This window comes from Balaenoptera musculus, chromosome 12 (assembly GCF_009873245.2).
Source record: "Balaenoptera musculus isolate JJ_BM4_2016_0621 chromosome 12, mBalMus1.pri.v3, whole genome shotgun sequence".
Lineage (NCBI taxonomy): Eukaryota > Metazoa > Chordata > Mammalia > Artiodactyla > Balaenopteridae > Balaenoptera > Balaenoptera musculus.
Window position 1 is genome coordinate 63,237,003 of NC_045796.1, and position 17,832 is coordinate 63,254,834.

At 34.3% G+C, this 17,832-nt stretch overlaps 1 protein-coding gene across 2 annotated transcripts in view; it reads right to left on the reverse strand.

Moving 5' to 3' along the window:
• MANEA (mannosidase endo-alpha) overlaps positions 1 to 15,121 on the reverse strand; it is a 72,120-nt gene extending 56,999 nt beyond the window's left edge. Inside the window, exons 1-2 of one of the 2 annotated variants that reach the window (XM_036871894.1) lie at positions 15,013 to 15,121; positions 3,676 to 4,257 (exon numbers count right to left, since the gene is read on the reverse strand). In XM_036871894.1, coding sequence (XP_036727789.1) covers positions 3,676 to 4,219 — 544 coding nt within the window. In that variant the 5' untranslated portion in view covers positions 4,220 to 4,257; positions 15,013 to 15,121. Of the gene's footprint in view, positions 1 to 3,675; positions 4,258 to 14,796; positions 14,859 to 15,012 lie in introns of those variants that run through there. The other variant, XM_036871895.1, reaches the window with a different exon arrangement.
• Between the last annotated feature and the right edge of the window lie 2,711 nt (positions 15,122 to 17,832).

The following is a 17,832-nucleotide window of genomic DNA, read 5'->3' on the forward strand; positions in this document are numbered from 1 at the left end:
CTACATAATAATCAAGGGATCAATCCAAGAAGAAGATATAACAATTGTAAATATTTATGAACCCAACATAGAAGCACCTCAATACATAAGGCAAATACTAACAGCCATAAAAGGGGAAATCGACAGTAACACAATAATAGTAGGGAACTTTTAACACCCCACTTTCACCGATGGTCAGATCATCCAAAATGAAAATAAATAGAAACACAAACTGTAAATGATACATTAAACAAGTGGACTTAATTGATATTTATAGGACATTCCATCCAAAAACAACAGAATACACTTTCTTCTCAAGTGCTCATGGGACATTCTCCAGGATAGATCATATCTTGGGTCACAAATCAAGCCTTGGTAAACGTAAGAAAATTGAAATTGTATCAAGTATCTTTTCTGACCACAACGCTATGAGACTAGATATCAATTATAGGAAAAAATACAAACACATGGAGGCTAAACAATACACTACTTAATAACCAAGAGATCACTGAAGAAATCAAAGAGAACATCAAAAAATACCTAGAAACAAATGACAATGAAACCACAATGACCCAAAACCTATGGGATGCAGTAAAAGCAGTTCTAGGAGGGAAGTTTATAGCAATACAATCCTACCTCAAGAAACAAGAAACATCTCAAATAAACAACCTAACCTTACACCTAAAGCAATTAGAGAAAGAAGAACAAAAAAAACCCCAAAGTTAGCAGAAGGAAAGAAATCATAAAGATCAGATCAAAACCACAGTGAGATCTATCACCAAGAAAAAAAGAGTGACAAGTGTTGGTGAAGATATGGGAAAAAAAGGGAACTCTTGTGCACAGCTGTTGGGACTATAAACAGTTTAGCCACTACGGAGAAGAGTATAGGAGTTCCTCAAAAAATTACAAACAGAACTACCACATGATGTAGCAATCTGACTTCTGGGCATATATCCAAAGGAAATGAAAACAGGTTATCAAAGTGATACGTGCACTACCAAGTTTAATGCAGCATTATTCACAATAACCAACGTACAAAAACAACCTAAGTGTCCACCAATGAATAAATGTGGTGTGTGTGTATATATATATTCCATTATATATATGAAATATATATGTATATATATAAAATATATATGGAAATGGAATACTACTCAGCCACAAGCAAAAAGGAAATCCTACCATTTGCAACAACATGATGGATAGTGAGGATTTATGCTAAGTGAGATAAGTCAGACACAGAAAGACAAATATTACAAATTATCTCTTATATGTGGAATATAAAAAAAATATTGAACACAAGGAAACAGAATGGAAGGGTGGTTACTAGGGGATCAGGAGTGGGGAAATGGGAGATATACTGTTTAAGGTACACACTTGCAACTAGTATATAAATTAAGACCTGGAGATATAATACCCAGTACAATGATTATAGACAACAAAACTGAATCATAAACATGAAACCTGCTAAGAGCCTATGTGTTAATTATTCCCATCACTAAAGAAATGATAATTAGGGGATGTGATAGAGGTTTTATCTAATGCTATAATGGCAATCATACTGAAATATAAATATATAAATTCAATATCTTACACATCTTAAACCTATATAACATTATATGTCAGTTATTTCTCAATGAGTATAATTCAATGTTTAACGGATAAGGAAATAATTTATTTACAGATGGACTGTAATGTCACTTTTATTACTCACAAGTGTTAGGTGTTCCCCAGTAGAAAATCAACCAAAGAAATAAAATATTTGCATCAATAGTGTGACTGCCAACACTTAAAATTAAAATTGTACTGTTGACAATGTTCTGAAACATTTCATGTTCAAAAAATTATATAGTAGTAAATAATATATGGGGAAGATCTTTATAAATGTTAGGTATAAATCTAAATATGAACTGAAACTTCCTAATCACAATTAAAATTATAAAATATGCAGTATGTCATTTATATATTTATATATAATAGTTATATGTTATGAGTATATATACATATGTAAGTTATACATCTGAGATTTTAAAAAACCCTCTTTGTATACTTTTATAGCCATAAACAAATCAATCTTGAAATAACAAAAATGACTTGAATGTGATACAAATACTTTGTAGAAAATAGGAAAGAAGTCTTTTGAAAGATTCTCCCTCCAAAAGTAAATTGTAAATAGAGGCGGATACATACACACACAGCAGTCAATGCTCTCTCAATTTACTAATCCTATTTTGTGTCATATTTTGTCATACAACATAGAAACTAGAGCTATAAATATATACTAGAATGTTAGATTTTCAAAAAATAGTTGAAAAGTAACCAATTACTCCACAAAAGAAAAACAAGTCATCTTGCACATAGTTGATATAGATTCACAGAACTCTATATTGTTTTGTTCACGAAAAAGTCTTGCATGTTTCTATACCCATATCAGCTCAACAGTGAGTTGGCACCTTCTGAAGAGTCAGAAAAATGTGAGAATACCCAATTTCTTCTTGTGGCCCTAGTGCTAGAGACACTAACAAGACAGAGGGAACCAAAACAGGGAGAGTTTTATAAAGGGTATATTAATAAATTGAAGAATTTTTAGACACCCAATTACACATTTTTTTCATATTATTTACTTGTGGGACAACATGACTCTATGTAAATATGTGTAATTGGAGTGCCAGAAGTTAGAGGGAAGAGAAAGTTGAGAGGAAGTGGGGACAACAATAAGAATAATTTGTGACTTCCCAACAATTAAGTTAAAGAGGCATGTTGTAAACATCAGAGCAAACATAAAATAAATAAAATGAAGGAATATAGCTAATAAGCCAGAAGAGAATATAAGATGGAATAAACATTTTCAATACAAGGCAGAAAAAAGGAGGAAAAGGAATAGAACAGAGAGAAAAAGAAAACAAATAGCAAAATGAAACATTTAAAATCACCCATATCAGTATTACATTAAATATAAATGAAATAAAGAGGAGTTAAAATATAAGTTTGTCAGACTAGTTTAAAAAACAAACAAACAAAAAAAGACCAAATTCTATGCTACATGCCTAAAGTATGAAATATCACAAATGTGCATCAAGACGAATGCAGAAACAAATTGCTATAATCATACAATGGAATACTATTAAGCAATAATAATGACTAAACTACTGATAGAGTTAACAACATGGGTAAATTTCAAAACAGCATACTGAGCAAAAGACTCCCCCCCACCCCACACACACACACATAAGTGTTGGATGATTCTATTTTTATATAATAATAGAGCATTTACAACTACTACTCTACAGTGATAAAAATAAGATACATAGTTTCCTGGAATGTAGGGAGGGCTGAATAAGGGAAGCTATAGAATATTTCACTTCACGATTGGGGTGATATTTAAACAGATGTACATCAAAGTGAGAGAATTCATTGCAGCTTATGTCAATCATAATTTAATAAAATTCAGAAGGAGTACTAAATTAGAAATGAATAAAAATATTATATCCAGAAATGTTAGTGTTAACATGCTAAAAGATGCTTAACAACAGTTTAATTTACGGTGTGTAAGCTTAAAATTATAATTAACAACAATGTGAAGACTAATTAGTAATTAATGTTCTACAAAAAATTATTTATACACACAAACTCACATATACATACACACTCACATACATACACACACATATCTAAACACACACATAAAATAATTACCAATTGAAGCTGAGTACATTTGTTTCATGTGAGTTTCAATGACAGAAGGATCCCGAGAGCTGTAACTTCCCAATTCAGGGTAAAAGCTGGAGCCAATGTCATCTGGGGGGTTGTGTTTCCCTTGTGGATATTTCTTGGCTATTCTAAGGTCCCAATGCGAGAGGATTGGATGGTTCCAATGTACATATTTACCATCAAATTGTGGATTTCCATACCAGCTGTAATAAAATATATGTAAATAATAATTCCGAGGTGGCAGTCCTTCCAGGTAAGGTTCAGAGGCTTTGGAAGGTTTCACAGTGATTTCAACACTTTTAAAATTCTTGACGTTTGTTTCACTGTCGATTTTGTCACTCTTTTGGGAATCAAAAGTTTTTACCAAATGAGGAGTTTGTTGCCGAATTTCTGGAAGAAGGTCAAGTCCAAAAGGATCTCCAAAAGCAGCTTTATGTGGTCTCAGCATTTTTAAACCCATCATCAGAGAGAAAATAAATAGAATAAAAAGTGACAAAGTGATGCAAGTCCTTCTTCGAAATTTTGCCATGATGTCATACTTTAAATTCCAAAATGGTAAATGTTTAGCTGTAATTTATTGAAAACCGGTAATTAATAAGTGGTATTAACAATATTTTCCAATATATTCAAAAGGAAAACTAAAACCATAAAGTGTTACACTGCAAAATTTTAAAGTGCATTATGACATTAACTATATAATCAAATATTAATATCTACAAAAGAATCTACACATGGCTAGACTGAACAGCAGTATGTATTTGGAAATATCACAATTACATTTTTGTCAGACAAAGATTTTAAGAATTTAAGAAAATGAATACATTCTTCATCATTTGGACAGATTTTACATATACTGACTATAGAAAGGAAACATTCCATATAGAGAGACTAAAATTTTCTAAATATAAATATAAAATGAAAAGTTCATATTTAAAAACAAAATATTTATGAGTATATTAAAAACCTAGTCATTAAATGGAATTTCAAAAACTTATTCTTTGACTACCTCACTTCTAATGACCTGTTCTTCCACCGCATTTCACCAACTCAGGTGTCATACTCATAATCTTGATCTCGTCATTTTCAATCAAAATTGTTATTTCATTTTTTTCCATTTTCTACACATAACCTTCCATGCTTTGAGCCTCTCTACTTTAGTACTCCCACTCAGTCAATTCCTTTACCTTTTTGAGATGTCTAATCCACTGACTCTACCACTTTTTCACTATCACTTTTTTTCTTTATGTTTTGTCTCTAGTGAAGCAGTTTATAGCCCATAGTCCAGCACTGAAATTCCTCACTTGCAAAACAGTAGGCCCTCCATATCCACAGGTTGTTTGAATCCACGGATGAGGAACCCACAGAGGGCAAACTGCACTATGCCACTTTACATAAGGAATTTGAGCATCCACAGATTTTGGTATCCACGTGGGTCCTGGAACCAATCCCAGCCCCCTCACGGATACCAAAGGACAACTGTACCCTTAACTTCCTTTACTCCTCTCCTTCCTTAATACTTATCTGGTAGAACCTCAAATAAATGATGCCTGGCTTGACCTTGATCCAGAATTACATAATGATATTGGAGAAAAACACACCATGTTGACTTTTCACTCTGAATTTATGACCATAAATTTCGGACATTCAAGATGGCTTAACAAGCCTATTACTATACCCCAATACTTTCACTTTTCTAACCTCAAAAGAATTATTTCATTCCTTCTCATTTTTCATCAAACGTGCTACTACATCACCAATTTCCTTTATTCTCTTCAGATAGCCATGTCTTATACTTTGTAGAGAAAACAGAATCAATCACATAAGAAATCCTTTATCTTCCTATTAAGAAATTAACCTAGTAACATCTACTGTTTTATGTCAGCAAATATTTCCAATTTTAACTTTAGTATTGTTTCACTGCTTTGCTTTCCTTCTTCAAGAAGTGCTATTACTTTTATTGAATCTTTGCTGAATTTTTACAACTGCACCTTCTCTTTTTCACCTCTTTCTTCATTTAATTTTGATTTTTAAGTGTCTTGTTACCCTCTATTTCTCATATAGCATTATCTGTTATGTTTGTCTTCTAGTCTTCAGTTAGGAATATGAATTTTGTCAATTTTAATTATTTTAATATTCTCTCATTTCTGAGTTTTCATAATTGTAATTTACTTGTTCATTCACATCTCACATACTTTGTTTACTTCTATTTAAATATTAGGTTACAGTTGTTATATATTTATGAACATGGTTCTCTGGCATGCTTCAAATATTTACAAGTTTAACTTTTTTGCCCATAGTGACTTTGTATGGAATTTGACTGAAATTCTTTTTTCTGTTGCTAAATATTACATGAAATAATTTTTCCTTAATGTTTGAAATGAATGTTCAATCATGATAATTTTTCTAGCTTCACAACTCCAGCAATCATTCTTCTGTTGTTTTTGTGAAGTTTTAATATGGCCTTGAATTTTCTTCCGAGATCAGTTGGGGTTTTCTCCATTCCCACATTTACCTGGAATTTGTTATTTCCCTCACTTTTATTTTGTTCCTAACCTGCTCAATTTGAAAGTTATTTCCAGAAGTTACTCTTCAATATGAGGCTTTGTCCTGAAAATGAGTTTCAGCTACTTAGATTTATTTTTAAAATTTATAAATAAATAAATTTATCTTTTTGTTATTGATTTCTAGTGTGAGTCAACTGAAAACATTCCCGGTGTGATTTCAATCCTTTGAAATATGTTGAGACTTGCTTTAAGGCTCAACCTATGAACAATTTTGTTAAGTATCCCATATGCACCAGAAAGGAATATATATTCTGCAGCTAGTGGTTACTGAGTTCTACATATGTCTACCAAACCAAATACACTAAGCATGTGGGTTATATTTTTCATATTCTCACTCATCTTTCTTCTACTTGTGTTGAAAATCCCCCACCATCATTATGCCATGTCTACAACTGTTTACATTATATAATTGTCACTGATGTTATTATGTGGAGACAAATTTAGGAGTTATATTTTCCTAAAGTATTAAATATTGTTTTATAATGAAATGTTCCTTCCCTTCTCTACTGATGGGTTTCGACTTAAATTCCACTCTAATATTAATATAGCTATAACTTATTTTATTGGGTTCATGTTGGCACAGTATATCATTTTTATCACCTCATCATCACCTTAAATGACTAGTTTTTTTTTTTGAAATATGACATTGCTTTGTTATTGTTGGTTTTAATCTAATCTGATAGTCTCTGTCCAATAATTATAGTATTCAGCACATTTACAATTCTACAAATATCGATACTATAGCTTTAAATCTGCTTCCTACTTTTATCCTTAAATCTACCCTTACCCTTCTACTTGCTTTCCTTTTGGATTCCTTCTTACCGGCCCTATTTTCTCTCTTATTTTCTTTTTAATTGTTTCATTCTTCCCTATTTCCTTGTTAATCATACAATCTCTTTGCTATTAATTTAGTTATCTTAGTGATTACAAGCATGTACCCTCACTTGTCAAAATCCAGTATGAATTAGAACTTTACTGTTTCTTAAACAATGAAAGCACTCTTAGAAGATTTTGTTTCCTTTATCCCTGCCCCAACTTTTGGCTCCTATTTTGGTATATTTTATTTTTTTACACATACCTTATACCCCTCCAGATATTATATTGTTCTGTACAGTCAATGTTCATTATATTTACCCTTTCCTTTGTTCTTCACTTGCTCCATCTCCATACTTCCATTTAAAATAATCTCCCTTAGGATGAAGAAATAATTCCCTTTAATAGGGTCTTTGGTGTTGGTCTGTTGATACTCTTTTCATATTAGTTTGTTTGAAAGTATCTTTATTTTGCCTTCACTTGGACTTTTTATGTATACACTTCTATATTCATAATTATTTTCTTTCAGCACCGCCCTTATCTTCTGTCTTTGTCTATGATGAAAATCCAACTATTATTTTTTCTCTTTATTCCTTTAAGGATAATGTATTTTCTTTTTCTCTGGTTACTTTTAATATTTTTTCTCTTCATCTTTGGTTTTCAGCTGTTTTCCTATGGAATATATAGGAGTACGGTTCTCTTAACTTTTATCTTGCTTGAGGTTCAAAGTGCCTCTTCAATCTCTGGGTTGGTATCTTTCCTTAGTTTTGTAAAACTCTTGAACATTATCTCTTCAAATACCACTTTTGCTCAATTATTGCTCTCTCATCTCTCATTATGGAATACGTTACACACATCAGAATTTTATGTCCCATGTGTTTCTTAAATATTCTTTAAAATTTTCCTCCTTTTGTCTCTCCATAGTTGTCTGAGTATTTACTTCTGCACTATTTTCAGTTTCCTGATTCTCTTCAGCAGTGACTAATTAATTTCAGTTATAATTTTAGTCTTAGAATTTCCATTTGACTCTTCTTAGAGATATCAGTTCTCTGCTAAAATTTTCCATCTTCTTTTTTAACTCCTTGAATTTTTTAATACCATTTATTTAAAGTCCACCTCTAATAACCTGAATCTGAAATCTTAGGATTCTGTTTCTATTGCCTGTTTGGTTTTTTCCTCTTAATATCTGGACAGTAACTCTTTTTTTTATAGGCTAGGTTATTTTTTTACTGAATGCCAGACATCACATATGAAAATTTTCAGAGACAATGTGAGGCTCTATATATTATTTTCCTTCAGAGAAAGCTTATTTTTGCTTCTTGAAGACTTCTAGGGTAGAGGAAGATTATCTTAATATAATCACAGACTGAAATCTTCAAAACTAGGTATAAGTCCTTCCGAAGATTTGGTGTATTTCTGATTCATCTTTACTCCTTTATACTCATGGGTTCTGAAATCAAAGTCACAGGTATTTATCAAGATCCCTCCTCTAGGATGGGCTTTGGAAGGGCCCTGAATTCCAATTTTGGTCCCCAAAGAGCCATGAAAGTACCAAAAGCTCTGTTCATTTTCTCAGCCGCCACTTTCTACTTATATTCTCAGCTTCTCTGCAGCTACTTTTGAATCAGAGGTTTTAAATAACCCCCCCTATTTCCTACCCTAATCTCTCAAAGAAAAATTAAGTTTTAGGGCTAGAATCATTCAAATACTTATATAATCCCACCTGAATTCCCCTGCATCCTTAGTATAGTGAAAGGCTTTCTATACCTATGACTCAAAATTCAGATGCAATAAATAAAAAACAGATTAACTTAACTACATTAATTTTTAAATATATATATGAAAAGCACTATAAAATAAAGTGAAAGGACAACTGACAAACTGAATGAAAATATTTGCAAGATCTTCTGTGTCACTCAAAACTAGAAAAATGTAAATTAAAACCTCACAAAGGTATCATTTCTTATCTATGAGATTGGCAAAAAATAAAAAGTATGAAACTACATCCTGTTGGCAAAACAGTGAGAAGCACTCCTATGCATTGCTAGTGAATACAAATTTGTACAACATTTTTTGGGAACTGGCAATATCTAACAAAATTACACATCCATTTTCCTTTTGACTCAGCAATCCTACTTCATGGAATTTACCTTGAAAATACACAACCAATAGTAAATACATAAGTTCATATACAGCATTGTTTGTAATTGTAAAATGTTGAGTATTCAGAAAAAAATGAGAAAGAGCTCTTTGAGATGACGGAAAGTGATTTTCTGGATATACTGGCTAAATGAAAAAAGCAAAATGCAAGTAAGAAAAAATACATTTTCTCAAGTGAGCAAAAGAAACACAGAAAACAAGAATCTAATAAGGTTGATTATCTACAGAGTTAGAAACTGGGTGGAAAATAAGGGGAGATGAAAATGGGGTAGAAGGGTGGGGAATGGAAGTAACTCTTCTCTGAGTATAACATTTTATGCAGTTTTGTCTTTTTGAGCCACATTATATTTCACATATTCAAAACAAACGAAAAATATTTAATGTTAAACTCCAGTTAGTAAGTGGGTTATTTTTTGCTATGAAACAGGTTAGCAATTCTTAAAATACTTAATGTGTATTGTAAAAATAAGCAATATATGCTGTGAAATGGGGCCCAGGTTTTTCACTGACAAAAAAAAAAAGTGAGTTACAAATGTAGGAAGTAGGAGGCTAAAACAAAACTTGTGTTGTCAGATTGTAATTGTCAGTATCAGTATGGATGTACGGCTTTTAAAAGATCAATAAATAGGAGTGTGTGTGTGGGTAGGTGGGTGTGTACACATATAAATACATGCAATTTATTTCCTAGCTCTGTCCACTGAGAGAGTATAGAACCAAGGAAATCCTGGCAGCAATAAACACATCTGATGACAAGACTCTGAATTGTATGTACCCCTGTCTACTTGTTAGAACCAGGTTGATTCCAAGAACGTGGCTGAGAAAGTACAAGATGAGCTTGGGACATCTTGCCAGAAAGTCAGGAAGTAGTCAAAAAGTGTAGAGACACGTCCATAGGACACAGGAGTCAGCTTGAAGGGGCAACTACTGAGTAAATCTGGGACAATTTCAGCATCAAAATAATGACAAAGAATAAGAAGTTATAGACATTAAAATAAGAATTCATGAATCTACACTGACATTTTTAAAATGTAAAAATAAATAAATGGAATAAAGAAGACATTTTAGAATACCAACTAATAAATTTAGATGGAATAATGAAATTGGACTATCACTATTTGGCTACTACCATAACTGTATCAAGGAAGAATCATTAATGGATATTAAATGAGGGGTTAAAAGAAGCAGGGTTTATGAGAAACAGGATATCTACATATTGGCAAAGCATCTCCCCCCCAAAAGATATCCAATTAACTACAAAGAGAGACATAGTAACTTAACAGTGCAGAACCTAGCAGACACCACCTTAAACAAGTGATCAAAATTAACTTTAGCAGTTAATTTTGAATAAGTAGATATCTTGAGTCTACAGAGTGGATGCTCTAAGAAGAACACAGAATCACTGCTGTGGTATTTCTGTCAGTATTAGTCCGGATCTAATCACAAAGATACATCAGACAACATATTAAGATACTCACATACACAGATATGTACCTACATATATATATATGTATACATATATGCATATGTACACATATTACATATAATATGTATGTAAAATTATATACAATGTAATATACGAGTGTGTATGTGTGTGTGTGTAATGATAAAGCAAATGTGGCAAAATATTACCATTTGGTGAAGCTGTAGGAAAAATATACAGGGATTGTCGAGTTGTTTGTATTATTTTTGAATCTTTTCTTTAAGTCTAAAATTATTTGAAAATGGAAAAGAAAAAAAAAAGACTATCACCAGCAAACTGGAGGACATGAACTCTTAACATAATACCTGCTTATTTCGGGGAAGGACCAACTCATACAGTCCTTAAGCTTTGCACTGCAGGACTCCAGGGAGTGATATTCCTATGTATGAAATGTGACAGCGTTGTGCATAGGAATAAAGGGATGAGATAACCATTTTGACTTGCTTCTATGATTTGCCGTCCTAAAATTTCCAAGTTGTCAAGATAAAAACAAATCCTTCCCTTTACTTAAAGAAGGTAAGAATTTTGACAAGCCATTAAGTAGAAAAAAAAATTATGGATATAATATGATCTCAACTACAGAGAGGAAGGAAGTGTACTGAAACATGTAAAATGATTACCTCTGGGTAATCATTTACTCAGTGATATTTTCTTATGCTGTCTTCTAAAATTAGAACATAATATTTCATAAGGAAGAAAAGTTTGTTTGGAGTAGGTATTTTATAAGGAAATAATCAATGGTAATGCATATTGACAAATCATAAAGAATGGGAGGAATGACTACTAGATTCAGAAATTAGTAAGACATTGATTTTTGAAATGTTGATCAGCTGAATGGGTGAAATGCATGGAAGAGTCAGGATACATAATGGAAAGAATATTGATTTTGAAATATGAAGATCTAAGTTCAAATCAGCTATGCTGACCTAATTGTGTGACCCTGAGTTTTTTTTAATCATCCTAAAAGAAAAAAATTAACTGTTCTGTTTTCTGACAAAGTTGTTCTGTAAATCATGCAAGATAACGTATGTGAAATAAAATGTAAAAGGGTAATGTTTTAATCAAATGTAAATACTGATCGGATTTTAAAAAAAGAAAAGTGAAGAAATATATGAAACAAATAGTTCTGAGACATTTTTCTATTTGTTAGATTCATTTCTCAGAGCTATGGATGAACACAAAACACAAAATATCTATTTATAAAAGCCACAATTCCACCCCCCCCCTTTTGCCTCTAAATCTAATTTCTCTTTTCCTTTTATTTAATTCATTCACTTAAAATGTTTATCACATCATTATAGGTGATCCACTGGCTCTATCCCAACCTCCTGATCCCAGTGAACAATAAGGCATCTCAACCTAAATAAAGGCAGCAAACCACTGTGATTAAAAGTATGGGCTCTGCAGTTCAAATGCCTGGGTTCAAATTCTAGCTGGACCTTTTTTTAGCCATTTCACCTATAGAAGTGGCTTGATCTTTTCCCTGCTTCTTTTCTCATCTTCATGAGTTACTACCTCACTCAGAGGATTTTTGTGAGGATGAAATAAGTTAATGTTATAAAACCCTTAGAATCATTTCTGGCTTAGTGTAACACTGAATAAATATGAACAATTATTTATTCTCATGATGATTATTATTAAAGATGGGTCTCTGGCAAGCAATCAATAACCAACACATAGTTTACTCTCTCTAAATACCTATCCTCCATATAGCTAACTTTTGAAATACTACTCTAATCCTTCAAGAAAAGGCTGAACTGTTGCCTCTTCTTGATACCTCTCCCAATGATTCCAGGGTGAAAAGTACTCACTTTCCCATACAGTCTATTATTACACCATTACCTACTTTTTAAATTGGCTTTTTTAATGTATTGCTTCATGCTATTTAATGTATTATACCCCCTACTAGATTGTTCCATAAGGTCCAGAAATGGAGTCCTTACCTTTACACTCTAGTAGAACCCAATATGTTTTACATTTAGTCAGTGGCCATTAAATGTTCAGCTTAAAGAATTTAATGTCTGGCCCTTTTGTTTCTGACATTGGTGTCTATTTGGGCAGTACGTGTATAAACAGATTCTTCAGTCTATACTAAACATATTATATAGGAAGAATCATAGATAGATAGACCTAATAATTTCAAAAATCCATTTTAATAAAAATTATCATGTCCAACTTAGCAAAACGATGAAACTTGAGATGCCTAGCAGGTCTAACGAGTTTTAGTAGAAAAGGAGTGGTAGAACTACTTATTTGGTTTCAACAAAAGAAAGAAGTTTCAGAAGTCACCTCAGAGAAAAAAATTCCAAGTTAATTGCAGATGTAAAGGTTCCCAAAGTAGCAATGTACTCAATACTCAAGGTACTGGGTAATGAAAATCTAGTATCTTCAAAGGGCAGTTTACGACATAATAATACATAGAAATAATACGTTCTTTTGAAACTCTATGACTTCTATTTTTGTGTTTGGTGATCTGGAGGTCTTTTAATCTTTGAAATGATTGTTTTTGACTTGGAGGTCTAGTGAGATATAAGAGATTCAGAATTAGTGTGATATCAATTATGATTTCGAAAAGGATTAGCTCCTATCCTGTTACTCAGAAAAGCCAAAAAGATTTCACTTTTTAATTATTTATTATTATACAGATTTCTGGTTGCTTTTTTCTTTTTCTAGCTGTTTCCTAATATTATTTTCTAAGAAGCCACTGTAGAGAAATACAACTAACACTAGAAGACACACCTGGAACTTTCAAAATCCATTTCTGTACCACGAGTTCCTTGCTTAGGTCGGTTTTAATGTAAACACCTGTACACTTTCTTTAACAGAAATTCAGTTAAGCATAATCTCATCTTGCCATTTTAATCTTCCCAACAACCTATGATGTATAACTTCTTTTTAATACCATTTTACAGATGACTGAACTAAGGTACAAAGCATTTGGTAACTTTTTCCAAGTCTCTGGGCTAACAAATGGCTAAGCAACCTGTCTGAGGTTAAGCAACTAGCAAGGCGCAGAGAAGTATGGCTCTAGAATTCAAGCTCTTGTCCTCATCTTATTCCATCTTCCTACATTTTAGACAAATCAAGTTTAGAGAATATAACACCATAAATCTTGTGACAGATGAAAACTGCTGACATGTGGTCATGTTTTCATTTAAAGATTATGGATTTAGAAAACAAGGATTATCTGTTACCTACTCATAAACTGTAGTCCAAATTTAATCTGAAGAAAGCTTATTATCTTATCAGACACTTACTATTCATTGTGTGACTAACAGCCAACAGCTCTGGTAATGTTTTATGCATAAAGCCTGAAAATCCGCAAGATTCACTACACAACACTATTTTTTCATGGTTTACATATAGCTCAACATGAAGGGAGTAACACATTGTCATGAAAACGATGTGCAAACAACGTAACTTAATATTACCAATACCTAGATTTTATTTTGTATTTTTCTTTCAAACTATTGTCTAAATACTTTACCATAATCAACCCATTCCAGTCCTATTTGCCTTTAAGGTCATATAATTAACATTTTCCTCCCTTGTTTTATTTATTTTTTTAAGCACTTCCGCATTTTCCCTTAACTCTTATCCGCAGGGTCTTGCAACATTGAAACGAAAACAAACTATCCTAACTGCCTAAATTTCAATTTGCTCCTTTAGAAAATGGGAAAAGATACTATTCCAGCAGAGTTGCACCCTGCGATTCAGCAAACGAGAACAGTCTAAGATGATAGTGCCCAAACGTGTGAACAGGTGAATGGAAAACCCATTTCTGCCTCGGCCTCCCCACCCTCGCTCTCCTCTCCCGACACCCGGGCGGCTGGAGACCGGAGCCCGCCACCTTCCTGCTATAGCCCAAGCCCGGTAGGCCTCGGCCTTCCCACTTGCCCCCAAGGCTCAAGGCCGAGTTTGGGGACAAAAGGACAAGGCTCTGAAAGGCTTCCATCACTCCCGAAATACCCAGCTTGCTGGGGAGGGAAGGGAAAACCGAGGCGACAGGGCGTTCCGCTCCAAAGAAGTGGCAGAGACGACGCCAGCAGGGTCGAGATAAAGTAGTATATAGAAGGCAATAAAACTAACCCAGACAAAATAAGGGGTAAGAGTGACAGAGTAGGGTGTCCTGAGGTCCCAAAGCTCGCAGCTTGAAGCCGCCAGCCGCGGGCCGGAGGGGCGCAAGGTCAAAGGCCGTCTGCAGGCGAGCAGATTGGCTGGCGGGTGAGCGCGCAGGCGCTGGGGGTTGGCCCTGGTGCCGGCCAAAACCTCATCTGCAGGGCCCAGAATCCTCCAGCCACTCACCAGGGTCTAGGAATTCAGCCACCAGTAGAGACTCGGCCGCCCGAGACGTTGAAGCTGGGAGTACTGAGAGCCCACGCCTGCCCTGCTGCGAGCCCGAGCAGCCCCGCCTCCCGACGGGCGCACGCAGAGCTTTCCGGGGGCCCCGAGGGGCGGGGCCGGGATGGGGCGGGGTTCACTGAGTGGGCGGGTCTCTGGTTTCCCGGCAGAAGCCCCCTGGGGTCTGTGAGGGACGGGAAGGGCTGTGGGTGAGAGAAGGGAGAGCATTTTCTGAGCGTCTCATAGGAGTGGAGCAAAGGGGCAGAGTAGAGTTGGGCTGGACTCGCATACTCTTTTCCCAACTAGAGATGACTCATTCCTCTCTTAGAAACTGGTCTAAGGTTCTGCTGGGAAGCTTTCACTAATAAAGGACAACTGTATTTGATGTGACGTGTCCAAAAGTTGCTTTTAACTGGAGGACACTGGCTATTTTCAAACTTTTAAAATTAAGGAACCGCTTGCCCTTTAAAAAAAAAATGAAACTTTACTTGGAAGCTAAAAAGTAAACAGATGACATTTTTAATTTGCAAACATATTTATAAAATCACGTGTGTGTTGGAATACTTACAGAAATAATTGAGAACAATGAGGCAGCTGTGAAGAGCAAGAACTTTTGAAATAGGGGTTAACAGCTGAAGGTTTTTCACCTTACATTAGCCTCAGAAGCCAAGAGAATTCTCTATTTTGTTTGGTTACATAGTAATAAGGAAATCCTCACAGTCTAGAAGTTGCTGATGTGAACAATTTTGTAAGGGCTCTCCTTAAAATCTCACTGGATTTTTTAAACAAATTTTCATTGTAAAATATACATATGTGAATGTATCCCATATGTGCACATTTTAAAGAATAATAATAAAAAGAATACCCAGGTACCCACTACATACCTGAAGATTCAGAAAAGTACCAGCATTTTTGAAGCCTTCTAAGAGGCCTCTTTAAAATTGTCTCTTTCCCTCCCAGACAGAAATAATTATTATTCTAAGTTTTATATTACTCCTTTACTTGCTTTTTGGAAAATAGTTATATATGTATAAGTCCCTAAAAATATAGCTATCCTGGTGTATTTTTATGTAAGTTATACTACATCTTTTCCTCTAACTTCTTTTTTCACTGCACATTCAGGTTTTGAGATTCAACTACACACAAATCCATTTCACATGGACTAATCTGGCATATCATTACCCATAACACCCACGCTATTGTTAGATTTGAAAACTTTTGCCTGGTGGTAGCATCTGATTGTTCTTTTAATTTGCGTTTTCCCCCTTGCTAATAGGATTGTACATCTTTATATGCTTAGTAGCTATTTGGGTTTCTGTGAAATGCCTGTTCTCAATTTTGGCTCATTTTGTTGGCTTGATTGTTTTTGAAAATTAATTTGTTGATAATCTTTATATATTTTTAAAGCTTAAGTACTTCTCTCTTGTCAGTTATATGTGTTATGAATAGCTTCTCTTAGTTCGTGGATTGTCTTTCAACTTTTTACGGTGTCTTTTGTTGACCAAAAGCTGTATATTGTAAGGTACTGCTAGTTGAATTTAACAATTTTTTAGATTATAATTTTGGGCTTTTTGCTTTCTTGTTTACAAGGGTCTTCCCAACCAGAGGCCATAAGCTATTCTCTTTTATTTTCTTCTAAAAGTTGTAACGCTTAATTACAAAATATTTTAGACACAGAAAAGTACAGATAACATAATGAACAACCATGCACTCAACTCTATGTATCCAAACATTCTGCGAGTCCCTCTTCCTTACGATTCTTCTCTAAAATTTCCTTAGCTATTCTTGTCTCTTTACTTTTCCATATAAACTTTAAGATGAGTCAGCCAAGATCCATAAAAAAACCCTATTTGGATTTAACTGGAATGGAATTGGCAGAGGTCTACTGAGGTCAATGTAGATACTGACTGAATTGTGCCCCCAGACTTGCCCAGACTTACTGGTGTAGAGAGGCTAGTGAGTGGTGGTTCTGCCAAGTGCTTCCCATCCTTGTTCACATTTTGTCAAACAGAGAAAATAATATTTTCATGAAACATTGAGGCAAACAGCCTACTCGCAGTGAACATGGTGGATCTGCGACTCTGACTATCCCAGACCCTATGTGGTAAATCCTAGGGTTCAAGAGAGTGATACATTGGCATACCTGTAACACATTAGTGGCACCCTAGATGAGAAGCTCTTCCCTAGCTAATTAATTTCACTTCACCACAACACACCACTATATAGAGTCTTCAGGAAACTGGGGCTCCAGTGTATGCCACTGTGGCTTGTGGACAGATTGGGAAACCATCCATTTGTGGCATCCATCTATGAGTAAGGACTAGGTTTGGACAATCTCATCAGTGCTCTATGTAAGTAAGCCCCTGTTGGTCTTCCATGCACTAGTGTTATTTCCCAGCTCTGCGTCATGTAGTTTTGTTTTATAACTTAGTGCATGTCTTTCTAGTTCTTTTCTTCTCTTGCAGTAATAGGGGATTTGGAAAAAGGTGAGATATCAGTGTCCTCTTGGTCATGAGAGATACATTTTGTCATGTTCCTTTTCTGATTGGCTAGTGAGTTTATACCACTTCAGGCTTTAAACTCACTATTCTATTTGATTACAGTTTCAAGAGGAATATTAGAATTGTAGCAATAGAAGTTTAATGCAGGCCTGTGTATTCCAGGAAGAAGGGTTTTCTGAGAGTCCAAGTTGATATGTGCCGAGGGGTAGCTGGGTCAAGTGGTAACTAGCAGGACAGATTTTGGCGGCACCAGCCTTTCTGTTATCATATATGGATTTTCAAC